Here is a 26422-nt window from a genome sequence, read left to right as displayed (position 1 = left end):
CCCAGGCATTTGGTGTAGTGCTAAGTCAGGGTCCCATCAGTCCCAGGGGCAGAGGAAGGGGTGTGTGGTGGGGACAGGCCGCCCTGGGTGTCACCACTGAGGGAGGTGACAAAATGCCGAGTGGCACTCACCGCGGGGCCTGCAGCACGCCCGAACCATGTGTCTCTCCCGGGAGTGACATGGTGGCTTGGGTGCCTGCAGGCTCTGCACTGCCCCAAACGGTCTGTAGGGCAGCTGAGTGGGAAGAGGCAGGCAGACTCCTCCAAGGCCCCACAGAGCATCCTGCCCCGGCTTGCCCCGCCTCCGTGGGCAGCTGGTCCCGCACCTGGGAACAGGTTACACACACCGCCCCAAGCACCTGATTGGCTTGCTCCGCTGCTGATCAGCGCAAGGACGTTTCAGAGCAGATTTGGGGAGGAACGGGCAGGCAGAGGAAAGGGGAGAAAGCCTTGCGCACAGGATAATTTAATAGCTGCCAGCTCTCATATGGAGACTCTTGAGAGTCCCATGGACTGCAAGAAGATCAAACCTCTCCATTCTGAAGGAAATCAGCCCTGAGTGCTCACTGGAAGGGCAGATCCTGAAGCTGAGGCTCCAGTACTTTGACCACCTCATGAGAAGAGAAGACTCCCTGGAGAAGACCCTGATGTTGGGAAAGATGGAGGGCACAAGGAGAAGGGGACGACAGAGGATGAGGTGGTTGGACAGTGTTGTCGAAGCTACCAGCATGAGTTTGACCAAACTGCGGGAGGCAGTGGAAGACAGGAGTGCCTGGCGTGCTCTGGTCCATGGGGTCATGAAGAGTCGGACACGACTAAACAACTAAACAACAACAAGCTCTCATATGGACCTACCTGCCTGACAAAAGCGTTGTCTGAAGTATAGCAAGCTGAAGACATGGAAGAAGCCTTATTTACAGCAGCAGCAAAGCTGCTTATTTCCCTCACTAAGGGACTTTCCTTTTCACTGGAGGAGGCAGGGGGTGAGGTAGGTGCGGTCCCCCCTGGGTGTCATTCCTGGGGGGGGTGTGTGACATCACCACCCCACCCCCGGGCACTAGCTTTGCCTCTGTTCCTTTTAGAACGCAGGCAAAGACCTCCTTTTTCTGGAAGTCTTCATTTTTTGAAGTGCATCTGGAACCGCTTCATATTTTTGCTTCTGCTAGTTATTATTTATAGGTTGCCATTTTTAAAAAAATAAAAAAAACCCTGAGTTTTAGCATTATGTTTGCTTTTGTATCATAGTTAGCATGGGTTTTGTTAGCTGGTTTGGATGTTTTTAGCTGAGCAGCAGCTTAACTTTTTTAAAATAAAAGGGAAAAAGAACAATTTCTACAAGAAGCATTCTTGACGCTTAAAAGGGTGCTTGCTTTGCTACTGCCCTGACTTTATTCATCACAGGTGGTTTACAGCCACACAATATAGCGAAGAAACGTCTGGCATCCAGACTTAAGAGCGGTTCCAGGAGGATTCCCAGCCCCCACCCCAGTTCAGAAACGTGGAACTTACTGTACATGATACAGCCAAACTGGGACACATGCACAGTAACACATTTCTGTCTATGTCCCCTGCACTTGCAGAAAGTGAACTCAGAAACAGAACAGTATGCACCCATGAATATTTCCTAGAGTGAGAGACTGGGAGATGGAAGAAAAGATCACAGGTGAGACCTGGAAGGCTTTGTCATTTTCTGTGGGAACCAGGATTAAGCCTTGGATAGAAAGAAAATTCTGTATATTTCTACACTTTGGGGTGGGGGGTATTTCAGATACCCTGCAGCTGATTTTCTCGCCGCTTATTTTTTATATTTTTGCTTTTATGGGAATCTGTCTTTTATTAGAATCTGCATTCTGTTACGTATTTCTGACTATAATTGACTGCTTCACTTTTTATATTATATAGATATTATGTTACATTTTGACATTTGTGTTCGGTGTCGTAAACTGCCCTGTGGTCTTATGACAAAGGGTGGTATATAAATTTAAACAATCGTAATAAGAACAGTGATAATAACGGGGTGAAGCTGTCTTTTTTCATTAAATTTTCTGCTGAGATTAGTGATCTTAGCTGATCTTAGCAAACAAGGTCGACCAAAGCCCAAACAACACCACAATACAAAATTTGGAAGAAACCCAAGGCAATTAACTAATAGACAGATGAGAAAAACAAAACAATGTGACCATTTGTCAGCTAGTATCATACATTTCAAAGCAGAGAGAAAAGATCTTTTCATCCTAGCAGCAAAACACCCCCGAATGATGAGACAATGACAACAAAATGACAAAAAACCCAGGCAGTTCCTAGAAGGCTTCAAATGAAGTTTGTATATCAATCAAAGTGTTCAAATGCTTCCTGATCTTCTAGCTACTGCACCAGGCCCCATAGGATGACACTGTCACCTTTTTGTTCGTCTGTAATTTTCTGTTTGTTTTTTAAAAACAACACTTTGTAGTATTTTGCATCATTGCATCTAAACAATTGCGAAGATCTAGCAATCCACATAGCTATGTAAATGTAGGCAAAGTATCTGATTTACAAGCAGTGGGTATTGCATGCAATTTTAGAGACATTCTGACCATCACCTGTCATGAGACAAAGCAAAAGTGCCACTGACAAATCCAGAGACCCCAAAGTGATCTTACCTGGCTTTATGAAGCTTGTCTTTGTTTCCTTCTTATATCGAGCCGGCTGTTGAGTTCCATCCCCCATTGTTCCCGAATTAAATTTCTTCCTTGTGTAGTCTCCTCCATCATTGCCTGTACAAAAACCAACTGGACTGTTTCCAGCATCAGGAGGAGTCTTAACTGGAGAAACGGACTGGCTGCTGGGGCAACCTGTGTCATCTGCAAACAGGAGAGCAAAAGCAAAAAATAAAACCAAAATGCGCCACAGGAGAGATCCTTCGTCCAATTGAAAACAGATGATGGAGAACTGTTCTCTTTTAATTATTATTGTTACTATCTGTTAAGTATATCACACAGCCAATGAAGCATGTGTGTAAATCCTGCCATAGCTAGATAGAGAAGACATTTGCTTTCTGTGGGGGGAATTCTGTGCCTGTATTGAAAAACGTGGAGGGGGCACAATTTCGGGACAGCAGCTGGTTCCTTGGACGTCTAAGGACCGTGAAATAAAAAAGCCACCATGAATTCCTTAACCTGCTGCTTCCTGGTGATGTCAAAAGAGACCTGCTGAACTGTGGATGCATATACAGCTTTTATTTACAACAAGAGTGGTATCTGGTTCAGGGACACAAAAAAGCCTCTGCTGTGTAACAGGGAGGGAATAAGAAGAGAGTGAAAAAGGAGAATTGTCATTGAATAGGCTAGGGAGCAAGCCTCCTTAATCTCCAAGAGCATATTATTAGGAGTGTAGATTTGGCTTTTGGGGGAGGGGACACACACCTCGTGACACATGCCCCTGTTCTCCTGCCCCCAACCTTCATTCCTTTCAGTGGCAATGCCTCTGTAGCAATCCCTCACCCACTGACAGGATTTTGGAAGGGGAAAGAATCTGTCTTGAGGGATGTGTCTGCGCCACGTGTCTGCACCTCACGCATCCCCAGGCTGGAAGGGGAAAAGCAACAGCCTCTCAAATAAGCAGGTGACCGGGGATGGGGGTGGGGCTGTCACTCCCAGGACAGCCCTACCATTTGGCCTATGAGGCAGCAGCCCCAAACACCAGGTGCTGAGGGTGGGGCCCTCCATCATTCCCCATGTGATTCCTTTTCTACCATTTCCCATTGCCATTTGAGAAGTAAGATTCAGTTGCCTGCCTGGTGGGATTCTGTAAACGGAAAGCGGGTGTCTATGTGGTGCTATCTTGTCCTTTTCCTTGGGCATCAAACTGACTTGGCCAAGCCTCCAAGCAGCTTGCTACTCTCAGCTGCTGGGGAGATTCCAGGTCCAGTATACCTGAAGGAGCATTTCCACCCCCATCGTTCTACCCAGATACTGAGGTCCAGCGCTGAGGGCCTCCTGGCGGTTCCCTCACTGTGAGAAGCCAAGTTACAGGGAACCAGGCAGAGGGCCTTCTCGGTAGTGGCACCCGCCCTGTGGAACGCCCTCCCACCAGATATCAAAGAGAACAACTAAAAGACTTTTAGAAGACATCTGAAGGCAGCCCTGTTTGGGGAAGCTTTTAATGTTTAATAGACTATTGTATTTTAATATTCTGTTGGAAGCCGCCCAGAGTGGCTGGAGAAACCCAGATAAATAATAAATTTCTTCTTCTTCTTCTTCTTCTTCTTCTTCTTCTTCTTCTTCTTCTTCTTCTTCTCTGACAGCATCAGAGCAGCATGCACACCTCTTAGTTTCTGCCTGTTTATTGTGGGGGTGGTGCAAAGAGCTTTTCTGCTCATCCCTGATTCCTTTCTGCTACACCACCTCCAGTTAGGCACTCTGGATCCCCAAATCTGGATAGGATGTTGTTGTTGGCACCCATCTCTCTCAAGAGGCAATGGAGTGTGCCTCTGGGGTACAGTCAAATCGCTGTGTTAGCAGCACCTAAGTGGCCTCCCTTGGGTTGCAAGTGTGTATGGAGGTCCTGGGCTTCCCAGACGACAAGACAAGTCTTGCTCTTGCTGATGTGGTCCAAAGGAAAGCAGAGCAATATGTTTGGCACCAGCTTGGCTGCAAGAGTTGCCGGAAGGAGGACACTTTCCTAATATAGGGAATGATTCCTCTAATGCATCATTCACATTCTCCCATTCATATTTTCCAATCAAGCCAGTATTTCTCTGATGATGGCACAAGGCAACTGGTACAATTTGAGAAAACAGTGACTGGGGAAGGAGACATCTCCAAAGGGTAAGAATCAGCAATATAGAAATTGCTATTGGAGAATGAATTCAGGTGGAGTTCTGATCTTAATGGGACATGGAAGAGAAAATTTGGTTTACAAACTGAAGGCGGCTAGAGGACTAGAATCAAATCTGGTCAATGCCTCCATTTAAATTGATATCATCCCACAATTCTTCACAAGGGATATCAAACACCACAGGGTCCTCCCAGTTCTGTTAAAGGGGTTGTTGTGCAATACCTATATTCTGAGCCTCCGGGGCCGGATAAGTCAGCCCTAGAGGACCACGTTTAGCCTGGTGCCTGAGGTTCCCCACCTCTGGCCTAAGGGGCAAGTTTCTACTATGGTCCGTCTTCATCCAATTATTTTAAAAGGCAAGTCGTTCCCAGAAGCAGTTTGGGAAAATGCCCAAAAGAGTGGAACGCACATCGATTTCTCTATGTCTCCAAAACGCTAGCCAAGTTTTGTTTTGCTTTGTTTTTAAAGCACAAGCTTCACTGGTGTGCAACCAAGTTTAGGAAACCTGCGAAGTTTGGAAATGGTTTAGGAGAGCTGTAAACTAGATGCGTTTGCTGACAGCCTGGTCAAAGTAAACAGAGCAGGTGTTGGCAACAAGCTGCTGCGTTACAGGGAATCATATTTCATTAGCAAAAGGGAAAGCCTTCAAGACCTACAGCACAGTTTTCCAGGTTTCTCTTTCATAGGAGGGACTGGGATTCTTTGTTCCAGTGGGGAGGGCAGAAGACCTTCAAAAGAGAATCTGCAGGAGTCAATGCAGAATATATTCATACTCAGTCTAGAAGTGCTTACTGACAATCTGGTCAAAGCACTGAACACTCGCAGCCAATTTCATATCCCTCTTTTTCAAGGAACATCTATAAAGCACTATTATATAAAGCATGTGCAAAGTATCTCCTGTCACCACGAATCATAGAACTGTACAGCTGGAAGGGACCCCGAGGGTCAACTAGTCCAACCCCATGCAATGCAGGAATCAAATGCCGCCTGTCCTAATAATAATAATACTTCATATAGCTCATTTAGAATTTCAATAGTACCTTGTTGCAATCCTTATTGTTTGGATAATACTACTAATACTAATACTAATTCATAATAATTCATGATACTTCATAATACTTCATCATGAATAATAAAAAATAAAACTTCATATAACACATTTAGGACTCAGCTACATTAGTCAACAACCAGTGCTTTGGATGCATTATAAGCATGCAACACCAGATGGCGCTGGAGAGCAAAAAAAAACCTCTTTGAGATTTTACATAGCGGTTTTCTTTGGTTATAATGATTTAATTTCTGACCTATTTATGGTGTCCCCCCCCCCCAGGTAGATCCACACTTAGCCTATTCAGAGTTTCAACAGTACCGTGTTGCAATCCTTATTGTCCCCATATTGCAGATGGGAATGTTGTACTTGACTGCTACTTATGTATCACATCCCACAGGGGATACATTCTCCCAAGCTTAAATCACTGCATAGTTTATGGTCAGAAATATGCAGTGTAGAATTCACAAGGGGATAGCCAAGGCATGGTTTTCCCATATGTACTGGGAATGCCAACAGGTAAAGGAATTCTGGAATAAAACCCTAAAGGTTATTAATTTATTAGTGAAGCTTTCAATAGACTTTGATTTCATGGCTATGGGTATACTTGGAAAGACAGCTATAGAGAAAAGTGACCAGCTTACCTTCAAAGCTATGATTTTAGTGGGAAAGGCAACGATAGCTTTAGGTTGGAAAGATAGAGAAAAATGGACAGTAGAGGCATGGAATTTGTTTGAATTTATTCAGTCGGACATTGTTGCAGTCATGTCACAGGAAACAACGTGGGAGGTCAAGTCCACCACGATAAGGAACAGATGGAACCCCTATATTCAATGGATAGAAACTACTGGAACAAAATACATTTGGTGGAAACTAAAGACACTATGCCCATCGCTGAGGCTAATTGTTTGAACCCTTCCAATGGATGTGGGGAGGGGGTGGGAAGGGAGGGAAAGGAAAAAATTGTACAGGAAATTTAAAAATTGGAAGGAGGTAATATAATGTATGTAAAAATCCTGAACTCAATTTTTTTTTTTAAAAAAAAGAATTCACAAGGGGATTCAATTCTACAACATTATAATGTCTACATACGTTTCAGAAGAAGAAGAAGAAGAAGAAGAAGAAGAAGATGTGGAGGAGCGGAGAGGCGAACCCGGTTCCCCAGATTACGAGACTACCACACAAAGCTTCCCAACTCCCTTGAGAAGCTGCCAGGGCTTCCAAGCCCTGCTAGGGCACACCACTGATATCTTCACTGTGTCCCTTTCTAATTCTCTCCCCCCCCCCAGCTTAGACACCAAGCAGGACCATGGGTCTAAGCTGCCATTTTAATTTTCTACAAAGCCTTCAACATAGCAGCAGCCCACGGCATTCTGGGAAATTCAAACTGGTGGGCTGCATTGACCCATCACTGCTTGGATCAGTGCAGTCTGCTGCTACCTCCTCCTACTGGCTGGTAAACTCACCATGTTCTACCAGCAGAGAAGGGGGAAATTGGGGCATTTTCTCCTGCGCCCTCTCAAACATGGCTCCAGCCCTGAAAGCTAAATTCAGCCTCACAACTCCTCCATTTTAACTGAAATTGCTTAAGCTCTCCAGCTTTCACGGACATCAGGCTGCTTATCATGGGAACAAACTGAACTTGGCACAGACAACAATTCCTCCTCTTGGCTCCTATCAACATTAATGACCTTTAGACATACCAATAACTAAGCCAGGCTTTTGAATTCAGCTGCAGACAATGAAAGGATTTGTTGCATGCAATCCTCTTTCCTATGACCCTTCTGTTATTTCTAAATAAACGATATAGCTAATATACCCCCCTCCCCACAAAGCAGCCACATGGAAAATATACGGTACATCTGGACAGTTGCAGGACCCAGCTCATTCTGCCAGAGACATTTCCACCTCCCCACCCCCCCAGCAATGCATATAAATGTATCAGATGTACATTTGAACTCAAGATCTTTTGCAGGATCAAAATTTTCGCCGTCACCCAAAATAGCAGCAGTGCACTGCCCATCACAAGAGGCAAAGTCATTTCTTGATGTAGGACACAGATTACATCCCTGCATATATAAATCAGCCTTCTTCAACCGGTGCCCCTCCAGATCTTTTATGACTACATTTCCCATAACCTCTGACCGTGGACCATGCATTTTCTCTGCCTTCCTCCATTGCCTTGTCACAAATCATCCCACTGCCGGATCAATCACAAGAAGGGCAGTGGGCTGACCTCTGGACTATCTTGAAGACCTCATGCATCTCCACACTGCCAACTTAGCAACTCTGCTCAAGGTCCAGCAATTTGACAAGATTCCTTACAGGGTGGGGAGAGACACCGCTTTCTTTTAAAAAATAAAATATATCAGAGAGACACATCTACAGACACTACCATAGCAGTGTAAGAAGCATTTACCAGATTGTGAAGGCACAGCCAGAGTCCTGACTGGAACGGAGAGGAAATTTCCATGTCGTCCATTCGTAACCGGAGATAACATTTCCCCGAGGCTATGACTATCGTTGCGCAGAAGAAATTAAGAGGAAAAGAGAAGGATGGGACTTGGTGGTACCATCAAACCACGAGTTGGTTATCACCAGTTCTTATTCCTCTGTTCACTTGGACATAGCATTTTTTGTTATTAAAAAAGAAAAGAAAAGAAGCAAGGTTCATTCTGTCAGCTTCCTGCTTTCATGACTTGGCAAGTCTTAATCTTGGATGGCACAAAATGTTTGCCCCGCCTTTTTTCAGAAGGCCGTCTGTTACAAACAGTTTCTAACAGACGTCAGCTATAACTTGGCTGACAACTCAGGCAGGATGTTAATCCCTTCGCAGAACAAGCACATAAAAAATAAATAAATCCTCAATAGCCTGGGAATTAAGAACAGGCCCTATTCTTCTCCAAACCACCAAAAATGATGCTTACAGATGACAGTATGTTGAGTTGACAATGAAGATGGCCCAAATGGAACTCCAAAAGCAAGTTTCAAGGCTCACACGCTGATTACGGATTCAAAAGGGACAGCTGCACATTCCTGATTTGCAGAGATTGCAGGATCTAGATGATCCTCAGTGGTCCCTTACAACTCTATGATTCTATGATTAGGTGACAATGCATATAATATATATATAGTAGGTAAAAATCATACCAAAATGCTGATGATTTTTCATAAGAATTTTTTAATTCAAAATAATAATCACAAACTCTTGTGGTGAACTGAACTTAAGACTGAAAAAAATGAGAAACCGAGAGAAATGGACATTTGCCCATATGGGCAGTGTCAGGATCCTGGAAATTGCTCATGGATGCTAGCCCTCAAACTATGTCATAAGAATGCATGGTATAACAATAAGTAGTGAATTGCAATGAGAAAAGTGCATTCATCACTAAACTAGACTGTCATCTTAATGGTGGGGAACCGAGACAGAAAGTAACCTGCTCAAGGCTACTGCTCCTGGTAGTTAAACTCTCTCAACATATATGAAGCTTCAATCTGATCCAAACCTAGCATCCCAATCCAGATCTGAATCTGCTTGCAATGCACAGACCATGTGCATGTATAGAGCTAGTGCCACACAGTGCCAGAGGATGACTGATCAGATTCCAATCCCCATAAACTTCATTGCATGACCTTCATCCAGCTCCTATCATTCAGCCTAATCTACCTCATGAGAGTGCTGGGAGGATAAATTTGAGGAAGAAGCTGCACTGAGTTCATTGGAGGAAAAGGTGGAGTAAATATGCAATCAAGAGTTACTTGAACCAGTGCAGTGAGGGGGGAGATAGCCCGAGCATCTGTTCAGCAGCCTCAGCTTTTTTTGGCTAGAGTCAGCCAGGTCTCCACCCTCCCAGGCCAGGTGGGAAAAGGTTTGCAAGGCAGGGAGCAGGTCTTCCAGGACTTACAGCCAAGATATACCAAACATTGACTTTAAAAAGGGAGCTGAACTAGCTGGACTGCAGGGCCCCTTCCAGCTCTATAATGCTATGATAATGTAATCATGGAAGAAAATGGAATATGCACAAGAGAATGAAGACTAAGGGCTCAGCTAGACTGGTAAAGAAAAAGTGATTTATGGGTGTTGTATATGCAATATAACATTGTGTCACCAGATGGCGATGTGGAGTCCTGTTTTTCTCTACCTGTTTTCCCTGTTTAAATTTACAACGTTACAGAAACGCCTCTTTGATGTCTTTAGATCCAGCCTAAGTTCTGTCACTGGTTGCATGTGCAAGGAAGCACATGAAACCGCTTCCGACAAACTGAAACTGGCATTATACCAGTGCAATTTTCAGGGCTTTCCCCGAAGAATCCTGGGAACTGTCTGGTGAAGGCACTAACATATCCTCCAGCATTTCTCTGATGAAAATAGGGACCTCTTATTCAACAACAACAACAATGTCTTTATACCCTCTCCCACCTGACTGGTTGCCCCAGTCACTCTGGGTGGCTTCAAACATGATGTATAATCACTTATCTGCTTGGCTCAGGGGGTTGAATATCTCCATATCCTCCAACATTTTCCCAATGAAAATAGGGACGTTGTAAGGAAAAATGAGACATTCTGGGATCAAATCAGAAACCAGGATGGTTTCTGTGAATCCGGAACTGTCCCTAGAAAATAGGGACACTTGGAAGGTCTCCACTAAGAATGATCTCTTTACAGATCCCTAGTCTCCCTACCCTAGAATTCATGGTGCCCTAGAAAGAGAAAAGAAAACACTGGCAGCATTAAGATAAATTCAACAGTGTAAATAAGTTTTGATGGGTTCAATAATAGAATACTGAATGGCGTAGTCAGTGCTTCCCCCCCCAAAAAAAATGTTTAGGGGTATTCTCATTTTCCTATTCATATTGAAATACTGCCCCCTCAATGAGGCCAAACAAAATGTTTAGGGGTATGCATACCCCTGTGTCCCCCAGGAAAAAAGCACTGGGTATAGTATTTGTAAAATATGCAGGGATTTATGATACGTAAAATGAACCATGGAAAGAGAAGAAGGGGAGTCACTGATATCTTAAGGATGTAAAATGAGTATTTTAAATCATAAAACAGAAAATTTAATAAAAATTATATACAGAAAAAATAAAAATAAATATTAAGCCAGTTTTAAGTTTGTAATGAAGGCCCTTAAGAGCTAACTTGCAATGAATGTACTGTGAGCTTTTGTTTTCTAACATCAACGTGCTTTGCAACCATCCATCAGTGCCAAAGGATGCTTTCAAAAGCTTTCAAAGAAATTGTAAAGTGTAACTTCAAAGTCATATGTGCAGATGCATTGAAAAAGAAATGAACTAAAGCAGGGAAGGATGAGGCATACTTTGCCAGGTGCTCCTCTTTTCCAGCTCACTCTGGTGACTGATGTACAAAGCAGGTGAAGACAGAAGCAAAAGTCATCGGGCATGACTTCTCAAGCAGGTGCATCGAGCACTGAGATGAGGGAAACTGCTTTGTAAAGGGCTCTTGCAAGACTCTATCAGTTTTCCAGGAGTTGCCAGGCAAGATAATTCCATATTAATTCATGTGCATTCTTACCCTAGGCATATGCAGACTCTGAAACAAACCCTGCTGAGTTCAGCAAGGCTCACTCTTGAGCAAAAGTATACAAGAATTGCAGCCTAACGGTGGGATCCTGTTAAGTTGTGGGTGAACATATCAGGCGACACAGCAATTCTTCAAACAGCTCTTGTTTATTCACAGACCAGAACAGAACTGAACTGAAGGGTTCAGCCAGCCTGCTTATATAGAGCTCCAGAACAACGTAATTGTAACAACTTTCTGTAACTATCCAATCACTGAACGTCACTTTTGGTCCCTTATTTGCATATGTGGACCTGAACTATCTACAGTATCCCCCTGCTGGCCCAGGGTGAGAACTTCAGTACATAACAGATCCTATGCACATCTGCAGAAATGCAAGCCCCACTAAGTTCAATGGAGCTTATTCCGAAGGTTAAATGTTTAGTTGGGGTTGGCGGCTGTTTTAATTGCGGTATAACTGTAAACTGTTTATTATTGCCATTACAGTGGTACCTTGGTTCTTGAACTCAATCCGTTCTGGGAGTCCATTCGACTCCCGAAACGGTTCAAAAACCAAGGCACAGCTTCCGATTGGCTGCAGGAGCTTCCTGCACTCAGGCGGAAGCCACGTCGGGTGTTCAGCTTCTGAAAAACATTTGCAAACCAGAACACTCACTTTTGGGTTTGTGGCGTTCGGGAGCCGATTTGTTCAGGAGTCAAGCCATTCGAGTACCAAGGTACCACTGTATTGTTATTGTTGTTATTGGTTTCTGTTGATTTATTCGTTTGTTTTTTGCTCATATAGGATATATTTTTTTTAATGTTTGATGCTTTGTTGTGTTTTTATATATGTTGTAAGCCGCCCAGAGTGGTGCGAAACCCAGCAAGATGGGTGGGATATAAATTAAAATAGTAGTAGTAGTAGTAGTAGTAAGTGTATACATAAGAGGTTGGGGATCTTTTGAGCCTGAGGGCCATATTCTGTTCTCAACAGCCACCCAGGGGCCACCTGCCAGTGGTGTGCAGGACGAGAGGCAAAAGTGGGTAGAGCGATTAATGTGAATATCTCCTGTTTCCTTGAATTGTTCTGATGTCTCCTGCTTGCTTGGATGGAAGAATGGAGGTGTATGATGTTTTCCTGGAATATAGGCTACTATATGAAGATAAGTGCCATACTGGATACTGTGGGGTGTAATCTACTGGGAGCAGTCATGTACAATATTCCTTGTAATGCTAGAGAAGACATGCGAGGGAATGTTAGGTCCAGCCAGTCAAAACTTCCTGTTCCTCCTGGCTGGAACATCCTTCCTTTTGCATGTGACAGAAGGTGGGCGTGGCCTAACCTGTCCAGGTAACAAAAGGAGAGAGCACCTCTCTCTCTCTCTTTTCCAACTTCCTTTTGTTGTGTGAAGCGTTGGACTGCTGTCTTGCAGTCACTGGGATTATTCCCCCGTATGGGGTAGATCCACATGTACATATTAGTAACTTTAAGCCTTTAGCCCAGCTTCAGGGATCACACTGTGCTCTGCCTGATCGTGAGTAAACTTTTGTTTTCTTACTTTTGAATAAGACTGTCATGTCCTTATTCTTTTAGGAGGGATTCAAGGGAATTTACCAGGAACGTACAATTCAATCTGAGACAGATTGAATTGTATAATATAGTCAGAGGCTCACATGAGCCTGCAACCAGCTATCTGCTGTGCTGTGTAAAAGGGAATGCACTCTGCTAAGTAAAGAAACTTGCTAACACAAAACAAAAAATTTTTTTTCCTTCCAGTAGCACCTTAAAGACCAACTAAGTTAGTTCTTGGTATGAGCTTTCGTTTGCATGCACACTTCTTCAGATACACTGTGTATCTGAAGAAGTGTGCATGCACACGAAAGCTCATACCAAGAACTAACTTAGTTGGTCTTTAAGGTGCTACTGGAAGGAAAAAAATTTTTTGTTTTGACTATGGCAGACCAACATGGCTACCTTTCTGTTGCTAACACAAGTTAGGAAGGATATTAGTAAACAATATATCCTCTCCTGCCTCCCTGAACATTCCCACAGATACTCTACCAACCTTTTGCCCCTTGCACTGCCTATCACTGGCGTGCACTAGGGAATGTAGTGCTTGGTGTGAAAAAGATGTCCCATTTGCTGTGAGTGCCACACATGTCCTACTACCTTGCAGGCAGATCTCCACAGCCTACGTTCTCCAGAGTGCTCAGGAGACACTCTTTTTGGGTTGCCTTTCTCTGGAACACCTAGGCCATGAATGGGCCATTCAAAGCTGAATAGCTGGCACTGCTTTGCAGACATCCCCTTTTCCAAGTTGACAAGGTAAATGCAGCACTCAGTAGAGAACCGCTCCCAAGCAGCCCCTACTATGCAACTTACAAGGATAACAGACCTGATGTGGTGAAATACTTGGCAGCTGATGAGGCAGGCGTTGCTGCTGGGAGAATGTTTTTCTCTCCGCTTGACATATGAACCCTGCAGCTGAAATCCAAACCGGAGGGGGAAGGCAGGAGGGTGCCTGTTTCAATGTCAGATGACAGACAGCACGCACGCCAAAGCATTTGTTTCGTTTTATCGAAGCCTAGCATCCAGCTGGAAGTTTTATAACGAGCTCCACATGCAATTGGCTGGAACAAATGTGCGTTTTGAAAGCTGCCTCCCCCCCCCCCCCGCTGATCAATAATTTCATAGAAGAAATAATAGGGGGCAGCCGATGTTAGCCGTGCTCAGAGTAGACCCACTGAAATGAACAGACCTGTCTAATGCCAATGGATTACTCTGAGCAGAACTTAGTTGGATACAGCCCAACATCTTCCTGTGACTTTTGCAGCCCCTCTGAGATCAACAGGCCATACCCTCTCTCTCTTAAAAAATGTGTAAAAATGCAGATGCAGAAATCTTATTCTCATTTTATCAGCAAGGATGCCACTTACAAATGAATTAATCCAGAGTAGCCTCATTTCAAAACGTTTGCAGGATGTTTATGCAGCATGCATAAATCCTATTCCACAGAGAATCCTATGCATCCTTATTATTATTATATGTAGTGTTATGGGGAAATAAGTCCTAGTGAGTCCAAGGGGGCATACGCTCTAATAATAACAATAACAATTTATTTATTGCTGTCCATATGACTGGGTTGCCCCAACCACTCTGGGCGGCTTCCAACAAATTATAAAACCACAGTAAGATATCAAACATTAAAAACTATATAGGGCTGCCTTCAGATGTCTTCTAAAAGTCAGATAGTTGTTATCTGTTTGACATCTGGCAGGAGGGCATTCCACCGGGTGGGTGCAAGTACCCTCTGCCTGGTTCCCTGTAACCTCTCTTCTCACAATGAGGGAACCACCAAAAGACCCTCAGAGCTGGACTTCAATGTCTGGGCTAATGCTTCTTCAGCTACACAGCACCAAGGCCACTTAGGGCTTTTAAGGCCAGCACCAACACTTAGAATTGTGCTCGGAAACGTACTGGGAGCCAATGTACTGTGGTACCTCGGGTTAAGAACTTAATTCGTTCTGGAGGTCCGTTCTTAACCTGAAACTGTTCTTAACCTGAAGCACCACTTTAGCTAATGGGGCCTCCCGCTGCCGCTGTACCACCGGAGCACGATTTCTGTTTTCATCCTGAAGCAAAGTTCTTAACCTGAGGTACTATTTCTGGGTTAGCGGAGTCTGTAACCTGAAGCGTCTGTAACCTGAAGTGTCTGTAACCCGAGGTACCACTGTAGATCCTTTAGGACTGGATTTACATGGCCCCAGAGTCTGCTCCTAGGCACCAGTCTGGCAGGCACATTCTGGGTTAGTTGTAGTTTCCCAGGCACCCTCAAGGGCAGGTCCACAGAGAGCACGCTGCAGTGGTCCAAGTGGGCTCCCACACTCTGTACCACAGTGTGTAAAAAAGTGCACATATGACGATTTCACATATGATGTACACAGGCTGAGCTGCACAGAGCTATGTTATCATCACTTGGGGTCGTTTATATGTCTTGGTCCATATAGCTCAATATTGTCTTCATCAGTGGTTCTCAAACTTCCTTCCTCTGGGCAACCCTTTCACATTAAAAATTTGCTCGTGCCAGGCTGGTTTTTAATTGATAAGAAATACATGAGGCAGGGGGACAACAAGAAGTGCTTTATTTATAACATAGAAGACAACTACTTTATAATAAGATCATGGGACATGGTGGCTTCGTTATGTACCTTTAGGTGCCAGGCAAAAACATTCCTCTTTAACCAGGCCTTTGGTTGCCCTTTTAAGGTGTGGGGGTTTTTTGAGGTGGGGGTGTTCTTCAGTTGTTTCTGTTTTTATTTTGATTATGTGTTCTGTGTTTTAATATTGTAATTTTACCCTGTGAAACGCCCTGAGACCCGCTGGTACAGGACAGTATATAAATTATTATTATTATTATTATTATTATTATTATTATTATTATTATTAACAATGCAGCTACATAAGAACACAAATCATTCCCAAAATATAATTATAAATGATCCTCTTACATATTTACCTCAAGCAGTGCTTTTTTTCTGGGGGGACACAAGAGGATGCATACCCCTAAACATTTTGTGAATCTTTGTACTTTTGTCCATTTACTGTATTTATTTTTCCTGATATGAACTATAAAATTGTGATTTTCTTAAGACAAAATGAGAGTACCCCTAAAAATTTTTAAGGGAAAAAAAAAGCATGGACCTTAAGTATGTATACAAACTCAGTGAGAGGTGTGAACTTGCTTTTGCTGGGTAATCTCATTTATATTAGGCCTAATTTGAGACAAACAAACTCTCATCTCCTCATCAACAGAAAGAATCTTTGCTCTTGCTCTCATTTTCAAAAGATATCTATCCATATTCTGCAAAATAATAATAATAATAATATTTTGATAAACTGAAATGTTTAAATGCTTCTTTGATGTTCCTTGAATCTTCCTGCCACACTTGCCATTCTCTCCTGCCACACCCTTTGAGAAGCTGTGGTCTACATTGGCTGGCAGTTACTCTGCAAGGCTTCAAACTGGGGACATTCCTAGTACAGAGGATGCTCAGGTTGCGAAAGTGATCCGGGTGGGAGGCACATTCGCAACCCGTAGCATTTGCAACCTGCAGTGCCGCGTCTGTGCAAACGCGGGTCATGATTCAGCACTTCTGCGCATGCGCAAAGTGCGATTTAGTGTTTTTGCGCATGCGCAAGTGCCGAAACCTGGAAGTAATCCGTTCCAGTACTTCCGGGTTCAGTGCAGTGTGCAACCTGAAAATGTGCAACCTGAAGCGTCTGTAACCCAAGGTATGACTGTACTGGGGGTCCCCAGATCTCCTGTGCATTGAACCTGGGATGATCTGAACCCAAATTAGATGCTTTACCACTGAGCTATGCCACTGAGAGCCAGTGTGGTGTAGTGGTTAGGAGCGGTAGACTCGTAATCTGGGGAACCGGGTTCGCGTCTCCGCTCCTCCACATGCAGCTGCTAGTTACATTTCTTTGAAGTCTCTCAGCCTCACTTACCTCACAGAGTGTTTGTTGTGGGGGAGGAAGGGAAAGGAGAATGTTAGCCGCATTGAGACTCCTTCGGGTAATGATAAAGCAGGATATCAAATCCAAACTCTTCTTCATCTCCTCACTATATCTAGCCTGCCTGCTAGCCAGTCAAGGAGTTAGGGAAAGAGCAGAGCAGCACAGCAGAGACCCAAAAGGTACCAACTAAAGGAGCAGAGCAGTCATAAGAAGGGAGAAGAGCAGGACAACCACAGCCCTACCCCCACTTTCACTTGTCCACCCCCACCACAACCAGTCAGCAATTGTCTGCTATCATACCCCTTTTTTCAATGGGAGCACGCTGGGGAAGCACTTAAAGCAAAAGAGATGGGTACAGCAGGGAGGGTGGCTGTAACTTCTCCACACATGTGGTTATACTTTATGAGTCAGCAAGTCTTTTCTTTAAGCAGCCCTGCCAATCCAGCTCTCCTCCTGCCCAATTGTGAAAAGCTTAGCAGGGCTGCTTTTGGCACCAATTATGACTGGAGTCCCGGCTCTGCGACTGCCGTGCACTGTCATTCGGGGCTTATTTAACAGCCGCTCCCTCTCCTCTGAAAGACAGAGCCGGAGGCCTGCTTAGAATTCTTGTCACCCTCTTTGAACTATAAGTCCTACCGGGGGAAGCTGTGAAAGTTAAAGTGGTAGGCAAAAATAAGTACTTCCTCCACACAGAATGAAGTTGAACTACAGAATTCACTCCCCGGAGAGGCAACGATAGCCACTGAATTGGATAGCTGTGAAAATGGATTGAACAAATTCATGGAGGACAAGGCTATCAGTGGTTAGCAGCCATGTTCTAGCACACTGTTAGATGTAAGGTAAAGGTAAAGGGACCCCTGACCATTAGGTCCAGTCGTGGCTGACTCTGGGGTTACAGCGCTCATCTTGCTTTATTGGCTGAGGGAGCTGGCGTACAGCTTCCAGGTCATGTGGCCAGCATGACTAAACCACTTCTGGCGAACCAGAGGAGCACATGGAAACGCTGTTTACCTTCTCGCCGGAGCGGTACCTATTTATCTACTTGCACTTTGACGTGTTTTTGAACTTCTAGTTTGGCAGGAGCAGGGACTGAGCAATGGGAGCTCACCCTGTTGCGGGGATTTGAACCACCAACCTTCTGATCGGCAAGCCCTAGGCTCTGTGGTTTAACCCACAGCGCCACCCACGTCCCTCTCTGTTAGAGGTAGTAGGACTCTAAATAACCAGTTGCTAGGAACCACAAATGGGAAGAGTGATGTTGCATACAGGTTTGACTTGAGTTCTTAGAAAGCCAATGTACATTATTAGCAATGTAGATGTTCCCCTATAACTAAGAAATCCCTTGTGCCTCCTTGTACACTCTCCCTTGCTGAGCTGTTCCAAATTGTCTTTGGACTTGAATCACTAAGCCACTGTGTGGGTATAGGAAAATTCCCACTAGTCAAATTAGTATCAATATCTGCAGGGGATGGAGGTGGAGCAAGACTGTATTTTCATTTGCATGCTGTAATTTCCACACTCAACATTGCTTATATGGAACCAGGTGCAACAAACATTTGCCCCCCCCCCAGATGTTGCTGAACTGCAGCTCCCATCAGCTCCAGCAAGCAAGCATGGCCAATGGCCAGGGATGATGGCAGTTGTAGTTCAGAAGCATCTAGAGAGCCAAAAGTTCCATACACCTGTATTAGATGGTCATTATTTGATTACTGACCCACACATGTGACACAGTGAAGCAGTGGGAGGTTGGGTGTCACAAACCAGTGTTGTTGCATGACATCTGCTGGGTCACTTTTAATTGAGACAGGGATTAGAAACACCTTTGGATATAAGCTCTCTTTAGAAACCATCTTTTGAAACTGTAAATCGGTACTCTCCTGAACCAATTACCCCTCTCGTTTTACATGCAAACTTAAATTCGCAGATCTAAGCTGCTCCTGGGTGAACCTCACCCTTCAAGATTCTCCAAGTGTGTAAACCTCAGCTCGGTTTAAAACGGGCATGCCAAATTATTTTTTTCATGCAGCGTTCAAGATAAACACTTACTAATCCAAACAGAAACATCTGATTTCAGTCAGCGGCACATGCTTCATGTGCTCAGAGCTGAGTTTCATTGACAGTGACTTTATTTCTCTCTAAAGCTCCACTGTACGGAGCCAGGCAATTGGCAATGTGGAAAAACACAGCAATATATATTTGGTGCCTCTTGGGATACATTTGTGACAAAGTAACTGGAGAAGGGCTGCAGCCTAGTGAAAGAGCATCTGCTTTGCATACAAAAGATCCAACTCACAGCACCTCCAGGCAGGGCTAAATTTTGCCTAAAATCCTAGAGAGAACTGCTGTCATTCAGTGTAGACAATGTTGATATAGCTGGACCTGGCTTCCTAGGCTCCTATTATGCAGCAAACAATTAATTTTCTACAGGTTTCAGTTGGTGTATTTGCTACCACTGACCCCCGTTAGGGAAGTTATTCTATTTTCCTGGGTAGAGAGGAAAAGCAATTGGGCTAAAATGCATGGGAAATCTATAGCCCTCCAGTTGTTGTTGGACTACAAGTCTCATGATCCCTGACCGTTGACCATGATGGCAGTGACTGATAGGAGCGGAGGCCCAACCCCCTCCCGTAATAGTAATAATAATAGTAATGATTTTATTTGTATCCCGCCCATCTGACTGGGTTGTCCCAGCAACTCTGGGTGGCTTCCAACAAATATAAAAGCATAATAAAGTATCAAACATTAAAAACGTCCCTATGCAGCACTGCCTTCAGATGTCCTCTAAAGATTGTAGAGTTACTTGACATCTGATAGGACATTCCCTTGAACATGCAATTATAATGTGTCTATTATGGTATTTTCATTTTCCAATAAATACCCCATATCCTTTCCCAAATAGCCAAAGGCCTGGCATGATGGGACTTGCTGTTCAACAATATTTGGAGAACATAAGAAGAACCTAATGGTCAGGCCAGTGGCTCATCTAATCCAGCTTCCTGCTGTCACAGTGGCCACCCAGATGCCAATGGGAAATGCTCAAGCAAGACTTGAGCACCAGGGCACTCGGCCCTCCTGTGGTTTTCAGAAACTGGTATCACTGCCACCAACTGTCAAGGCAGAACATAGTCACCATGGCTATCATGCCTACTAGGTCCATAAATAGCAACACCCTAGAGGTCCCGGGCCCTAAGGAAGTTAGATTAGCCTCAACCAGAGCCAGGGCCTTTTTAACACTGGCTCCAGCCTGGTGGAATGCTCTGTCTCATGAGACCAGGGCCCTGCAGGATCTGATTTCTTTCTGCAGGGCCTGTAAGACGGAGTTGTTCCACCTGGCCTTTGGCTTGGAATCAACTTGATCCCCTCCCCCTCTTTCCTTTTTCCTTTCTCCTTCTGTGATGGGACTCCTATTTGGGGGCTTCCCTGGCTTTTTCTGGCCCATGTAGGACCAGTCTGGATAGTTGGCCTTGGTGAAGATTTGACGTTTTCATCCCCAGAAAGTTTTCTCTTGAAATGAGGCTGCATTTTAATGTTGTATTTTAATCTTGTTTTGAAGTTGTATCTTAATCAATTGTTTTATATCTGGTCTTAGCCACCCTGAGCCCAGTCTTGGCTGGGGAGGATGGGGTATAAATATTATTATTATTATTATTATTATTATTATTAGTTCCCCATCTCTGGACTATAATATCAGCATTGCCACAGACACACTGTTTCTTCTAGTACCTGAGCAGAAACTGTTGCTGCTGATGGTCCTTGCAGACCCTCCAGAAGAGCTGAGGGGGTGGAATTCTCTGCTTTCCTCCTCCGAGAAGGGCGACTCGGACGCCGGGGACAGTTTCTGGTGGCGGAGCTGCTGCTGGGGGAAATGAGGCCGGAGGACCAGGCGAGGAATGCGGCTGCGGCAGATCTCCTTGTCCTGCATTTTGTGCTCCTTCCAATGGCAGAGACAACGGGCACGTCAGTCCATGTGCATTTCCCAGCCCTGCCCCACCCAAAGGTCTGGCTCAATGTATGGAGTCAGCAGGTCAGCTAACACCCCTGGATAGCTCAGTTGGCTACAGCATGGTGCTGATAACGCCCAGGTTGCAGGTTCGATCCCCATACAGGACAGCTGCTTATTCCTGCATTGCAGGAGGTTGGACTTCAATGATCCTTAGGGTCCCTTCCAAATCTATGATGGTATGATCCCCACCAAAAAATGCTTCTGCTCAGGTGGAGCTGCCCATGGACAGCATTCCAGTTGGCCACAGTGAGCCACGTGGAAGGGCCATCTCAATGGTACAACGTAAGAACATAAGAGCTGCTGGATCAGGGCATCTTGTTCAGCATCCTGTTCTGATTGTGGACAAGCAGATGCCTGTAGGAAACCCCCAGCAAGAAACCCAAGCACAACATCACTCTCCCATCCTGTGGTTTCAGAAACGGGTATTCAGAAGCATTGCTGCCTTCAACTGTGGAGGCAGAACATAGTCATCATGGCTAGTAGCTAAAATCCTGGACCTAAAATTCTGGACGCAGTACAAAGCCCGATGGACTGGCTGGATATTTCTTATCTTATTTCCTTGATGTAGACTGAAACTACACTGACGATGAACATGATACAGTGGTACCTCGGGTTAAGTACTTAATTCATTCCGGAGGTCCGTTCTTAACCTGAAACTGTTCCTAACCTGAAGCACCACTTTAGCTAATGGGGCCTCCTGCTGCTGCCGCACCGCCAGAGCCCGATTTCTGTTCTCATCCTGAAGCAAAGTTCTTAACCCGAGGTACAATTTCTGGGTTAGCAGGGTCTGTAACCTGAAGCGTATGTAACCTGAAGCGTATGTAACCCGAGGTACCACTGTACTAAGGTTCTGTGCACCATAAATGTCAAGCACATTACCTCCCTCCTCCCGCCAAGAATCCTGGCAGCTGCAGTTTGTTAAGGGCGCTGGGAATTGTAGCTCTGTGCAGGTTAAACGATGGGCTTTAAATGTATGTCGTGCACACAGCCTAACTGTGGTTCTGCCCATGCGGAAGTGATTTGCAGCGGCTGTTATGCCACTGCTGAACTGAGCAGAGCTAAAAACGAGGCGAGAATGTGGGAAATGTCACATGCAGACATTGATGTGGCAAGCATCTTTGCAAGCATATGTATTCATCACATGGTCTACTTGCTAGGAAGATGCGATTTGCTGCTGCTGAGGCAACTCCGCCGTAATGTGCAAAATGGCTCGCAGGGCTTTTCCAGCAATCTGTAAATGCTGGAGTTTTGCTCTTGTGCAACAGTCCAACATATCACCATAAAAAGCCCCCTCTTGTATCCACACCTAGCAGATGGGGGTTAGCCTTGTTCGATCAATATGTGCATGTGAGTATCCACACAGAAGTGCACTCCCGTGCCGGAGAAGTAGAAAAAAAGCAGAAGTCAACAGCTAAAAGCGAAAGGTTTGCCAGACGGGAGATGCACAGAACCTATGCAAAGACAAGCAAGTACCAGCACTGCAATTACTGTGCTAAAATTGGATCAGCTGGAAAAGCACTGAAAGGCAATTATCACAGCCGTTTGAGGCATCCTTGCCACCTGTATCGGCAGGGCTACAGCCCCCAAGAGGTTCTGGCAAATGCAAAGAGGAATGCCCAGAGAAAATGGGGATTCTGGTCAGCCTTCCCAGCTTTGGGGTGACGTAATTGTGAGCTAGGTCTCTCCCTGCTCCCCCCCCCAAACCTCCACTCCAGAGAAAAATCTGCGGCAGGGGCACAGCAGCAGTGATGATGTCAGACTCCATCAGAGATGGACTCGAGGGACACTCTTCTGGGTGATGCTGTTGCAAGGAAGGTGGAGAGGGCGAGAGACACCCTTCGCCTCCCCTTTGCTTGGGGACCCCCACTTATGAATTCCCTTCACCCCATCCCTTGCCTTTGCCCCACACATCCCCATCCACCCTATTCGACTTCACTTCCTCAAATAAATACACACACCCTGAATCCCACAAATTTTGCCTTAATGATGTCAGACTCCATCAGGGGCGGACTCAGCAGCGTTTGCTCTTTTAGCGTCTGTTGCTGGGCATTTTAGAGATGAGGAGGGGAGGGGAGGGGAAAGTGAAAATATCCATCACCCCACTTTTTCTGCTGGTGTATCCTAGTCTTAAATACCGCTCTTGCCTTAGCCAAAGCTTGAACCCCGCTGTCAGCACATACAGCACCCCGCATTCACTCGCACACATTATGGCAAGTATTCACACGTACACGCGATACACAGAACGCGTGTTTTTTGGGGCTGCACGTGCATGGACCTGATTTCCTTATCCTCCCCGCCAGCCCCACCGGAGAGCCCTCTTACCTCACCTGGCAGCTGTCCCCGAGGTGTCCCATCCCGCCCCACACCCGCCCCGTCCCACCTGCGAGCCCCTCCGCCGTGCGCTCACCTTTCTGCTTTCCCGGAGGGGTCCCATCCCGCCTGGAGCCGGCGACGCAGCTGCGGTGGGAGGTGGCGCGGGGCACTGAGCTGCTCGCCAGGGGAGGAGGCAGAGGCGAGGCGCCGTCAATGCCGCAGCAGCCTCCTCGCTCGCTCGTTCGCCCTCCTGCCTGCCTGCCTGCCGCTGCCTCGCTCGCTCCCTTGCTAGCGCGCAGCAGCTCCAGCCCTGCCCAGCCCCAGCGCTGCCTCGCCCCGCCCTGACACGTGGAGCCGCCGTTGCCGCCGGCTGCTTCTGCCTGGTCCGCTTGGCTGCCTGGCGCTGCTGCAGCCGTGGACGCCTCCTGGCAGAGGGCAGAAGCGCCGCGGGGAGGGAACCGAGGGGCGCTTCGGTTTGCTTTGGGGAGGGAGCCTCTTGCGCCCACTTCCTTCTCTGAGCAGCGCGCGGTGTCGTCTTAGAATCATAGAACTGCAGAGTTGGAAGGGATCCCCCAGGGTCATCTAGTCCACCCCAATTGCAAGAATCTCAACCAAAACATCCATGACGGATGACCCGTCCAACCTCCAAGGAAGGAGGTTTTTCGTCTTGGGGCGAAGCGGAGAGCGGCGCGTAGATCGCGGGTGTCTGAGAAATCAGCTGAAACCAAGCAGTACTGTCAACACACGCCTGTAACTACTTTATTTTATTTTTTAATAGAAGAAGTGGATGGAATTTGCCAACCCAGTCGCCTCCATTTCTAAAGGATCGAAGTCTGCCCTCTTTCAAACAAATACATTGGTACCTCGGGTTAAGAACTTAATTCGTTCCGGATGTCCGTTCTTAACCTGAAACTGTTCTTAACCTGAAGCACCACTTTAGCTAATGGGGCCTCCTGCTGCCGCCGGAGCACGATTTCTGTTCTCATTCTGAAGCAAAGTTCTTAACCTGAGGTACTATTTCTGGGCTAGCGGAGTCTGAAACGTGAAGCATCTGTAACCCGAGGTACCACTGTAGTTGCATCATACATTTTGAGGGTGGATTTTATGCCCTTCACTATGGTAATTTGCAGGAACATGACACACAATTTTTATTTGTTTGTATTTATTTACGGCATTTCTATCCCACATTTTGCCTCTCCAAGGAGCTTGAGGCACATGGTTCTCCCCTTCCTCATTTAACCCCCAGAACAACCTTGTAAGGTAGGCTGGGCTGAGAGGGTAGGGACTAGCCCAAGGTCACCCAGTGAGCTTCATGGCTTAGTGGAGATTTGACCCTTGGTCTCTACCAGGTCTTTGTCCATGGAGTTTTCATGGCAGGGATACTGGAGTGGCTTGCCGGTTCCTGCTCCAGGTGGATCACCTGGAGTCCCATGGACTGCAAGAAGATCAAACCTATCCACTCTTAAGGAAATCAGCCCTGAGTGCTCACTGGAAGGACAGATCCTGAAGCTGAGACTCCAATACTTTGGCCACCTCATGAGAAGAGAAGACTCCCTGGAAAAGACCCTGATGTTGGGAAAGATGGAGGGCACAAGGAGAAGGGGATGACAGAGGAAGAGATGGTTGGACAATGTTCTCGAAACTACCAGCATGAGTTTGACCAAACTGTGGGAGGCAGTGGAAGACAGGAGTCGGACACGACTAAATGACTAAACAACAACAACAACTCTGCCAGGTCCTAGTCCAGCTCTCTAACCACTACACAATATAGATAGCGTGGGGGCTGGGCTGGCCACCTTTGGTGCCCTCTCAGTGCCAATCCTACCACCACCCCCAGCAGTCCTGCTGCTGCCACCACTAGCTTTGCCCTCATTCTTAGGACCACAGGAAGCTGCCTTACACATTTCCAATGCCATAGGCAGGAGACACTCCCAGTCTTACCTGGTAATGCTGGAGGGGATTGAACCTGGGCAATTACACATGCAAAGAGATGCTCTGTCCCTGAGCTGCAGCCTTCCCCATTCTCAAGAGGGTGGAGCAGCTGGCAGCCTCCTTGAAAAGCGGTTCAACATTCTTTTACTTTGCAGGATTGCCCAGAAAGAGCAACAGCAACAGCCCTGTAAGAGATAGGGAGCTGAGCAGTTACTGTGCTCCCTAAGACTTTTTGCTGGACAGCTTCCTTACTATCTAGAAAAGGATGGACAGAGAAGCAGGTGGGGATAAGCTGCTGGGTTCTGGGTGATTTGCAGTGGTTCAGCAAGTATTTCCAACCCCCAATTAAACACAGCAGCAGCAGCAACAACAACAACAACATGGCCCTAAATTACGTAGCTGAAATGAACAATGTTTGCAGTCTTCAGGAAAGGATTTGTGTGTGTGCAATCTCCATTCTGTTTTGGTACTTGGAAAAAAACAGATTCCCTGACCTCATGTAATTCTTTTCTCTGGTTGCTTTTCTTCTCAGATTGCTGATCAGCTACTGTAAACTTTGTGTGGCATCCTTCCTGACATGCTGGTTTCCCCGTTCTCTTTTTGGAGGTTTGCATACTCTAAGCATAAGGAGCCTAATTAAGAGGGTCTTGATCCCAAAGTGGATCATGCAGTTTTGAGGACTCCTGAGAAGGGCTTTTATCCAGAGGAGTCCTACAAAGTGCCTGAAGCATTTTTGTAATGAATATGGCTCTTTTTAAAATTAAAAAACACACAAATAAACTGAAGGCCTTTCAGAACTTCATAGTTTTTTCTAGCTATTTTGTAACTCATGACATAACATGGTAACAAAAGCAATTATTTAAAGTTGACCATTCCAGACTCTCCGTGTGTGTGTGTGTCTATATATTTTGTGCTTGGCTCTGGCTGGTAGATCTCAGGGTTCTAGTCCAAAACCACAAGAACAATAGACCCTGCAAGCCTGAAGCCTGCCACCCACTCCTAACAAAGAGCACTTCTTGGTCTTCTGGATAGCTCCTTGGGCTTCCTGGGTAAGGTGAAATTTTGAACCATGCGGCAGGGGTGGGAGAAATGGAACAGCTCCTGTCAGCCTTTCAGTCCAGCAGGAAACCATGCAGAAGTGCAGATCGTGTGAACTGGGACAGGACATATTCTGAAGAGGTCAGCTGTGTTAGTAAAGGCTCCACAAAGACGTGCAATTCCACATAATCCCTGCAAGTAGCTCTGCTCAATCCTGCAGGTGGGCATT

General features: G+C 45.7%; 1 protein-coding gene across 4 annotated transcripts in view; it reads right to left on the bottom strand.

Annotated features, from left to right (window-relative positions):
- The window catches only part of SYBU (syntabulin), a 44056-nt gene extending 20503 nt beyond the window's left edge, over nt 1-23553 (bottom strand). For 2 of the 4 annotated variants that reach the window (XM_053395427.1, XM_053395423.1), the window contains exons 1-3: nt 23318-23553; nt 20631-20838; nt 2642-2842 (exon numbers count right to left, since the gene is read on the bottom strand). In XM_053395427.1, the coding sequence (XP_053251402.1) occupies nt 2642-2842; nt 20631-20838; nt 23318-23344 (436 nt within the window). In that variant the 5' untranslated portion in view covers nt 23345-23553. Of the gene's footprint in view, nt 1-2641; nt 2843-8284; nt 8581-20630; nt 20839-23317 lie in introns of those variants that run through there. The other 2 variants (XM_053395424.1, XM_053395426.1) reach the window with 2 other exon arrangements.
- Nucleotides 23554-26422: the final 2869 nt, after the last annotated feature.

Source organism: Podarcis raffonei, chromosome 7 (genome assembly GCF_027172205.1).
Source record: "Podarcis raffonei isolate rPodRaf1 chromosome 7, rPodRaf1.pri, whole genome shotgun sequence".
Taxonomy (NCBI): domain Eukaryota; kingdom Metazoa; phylum Chordata; class Lepidosauria; order Squamata; family Lacertidae; genus Podarcis; species Podarcis raffonei.
Note: the sequence above shows the minus strand (reverse complement) of the source record. Positions and strands in the feature narration are given on the sequence as shown.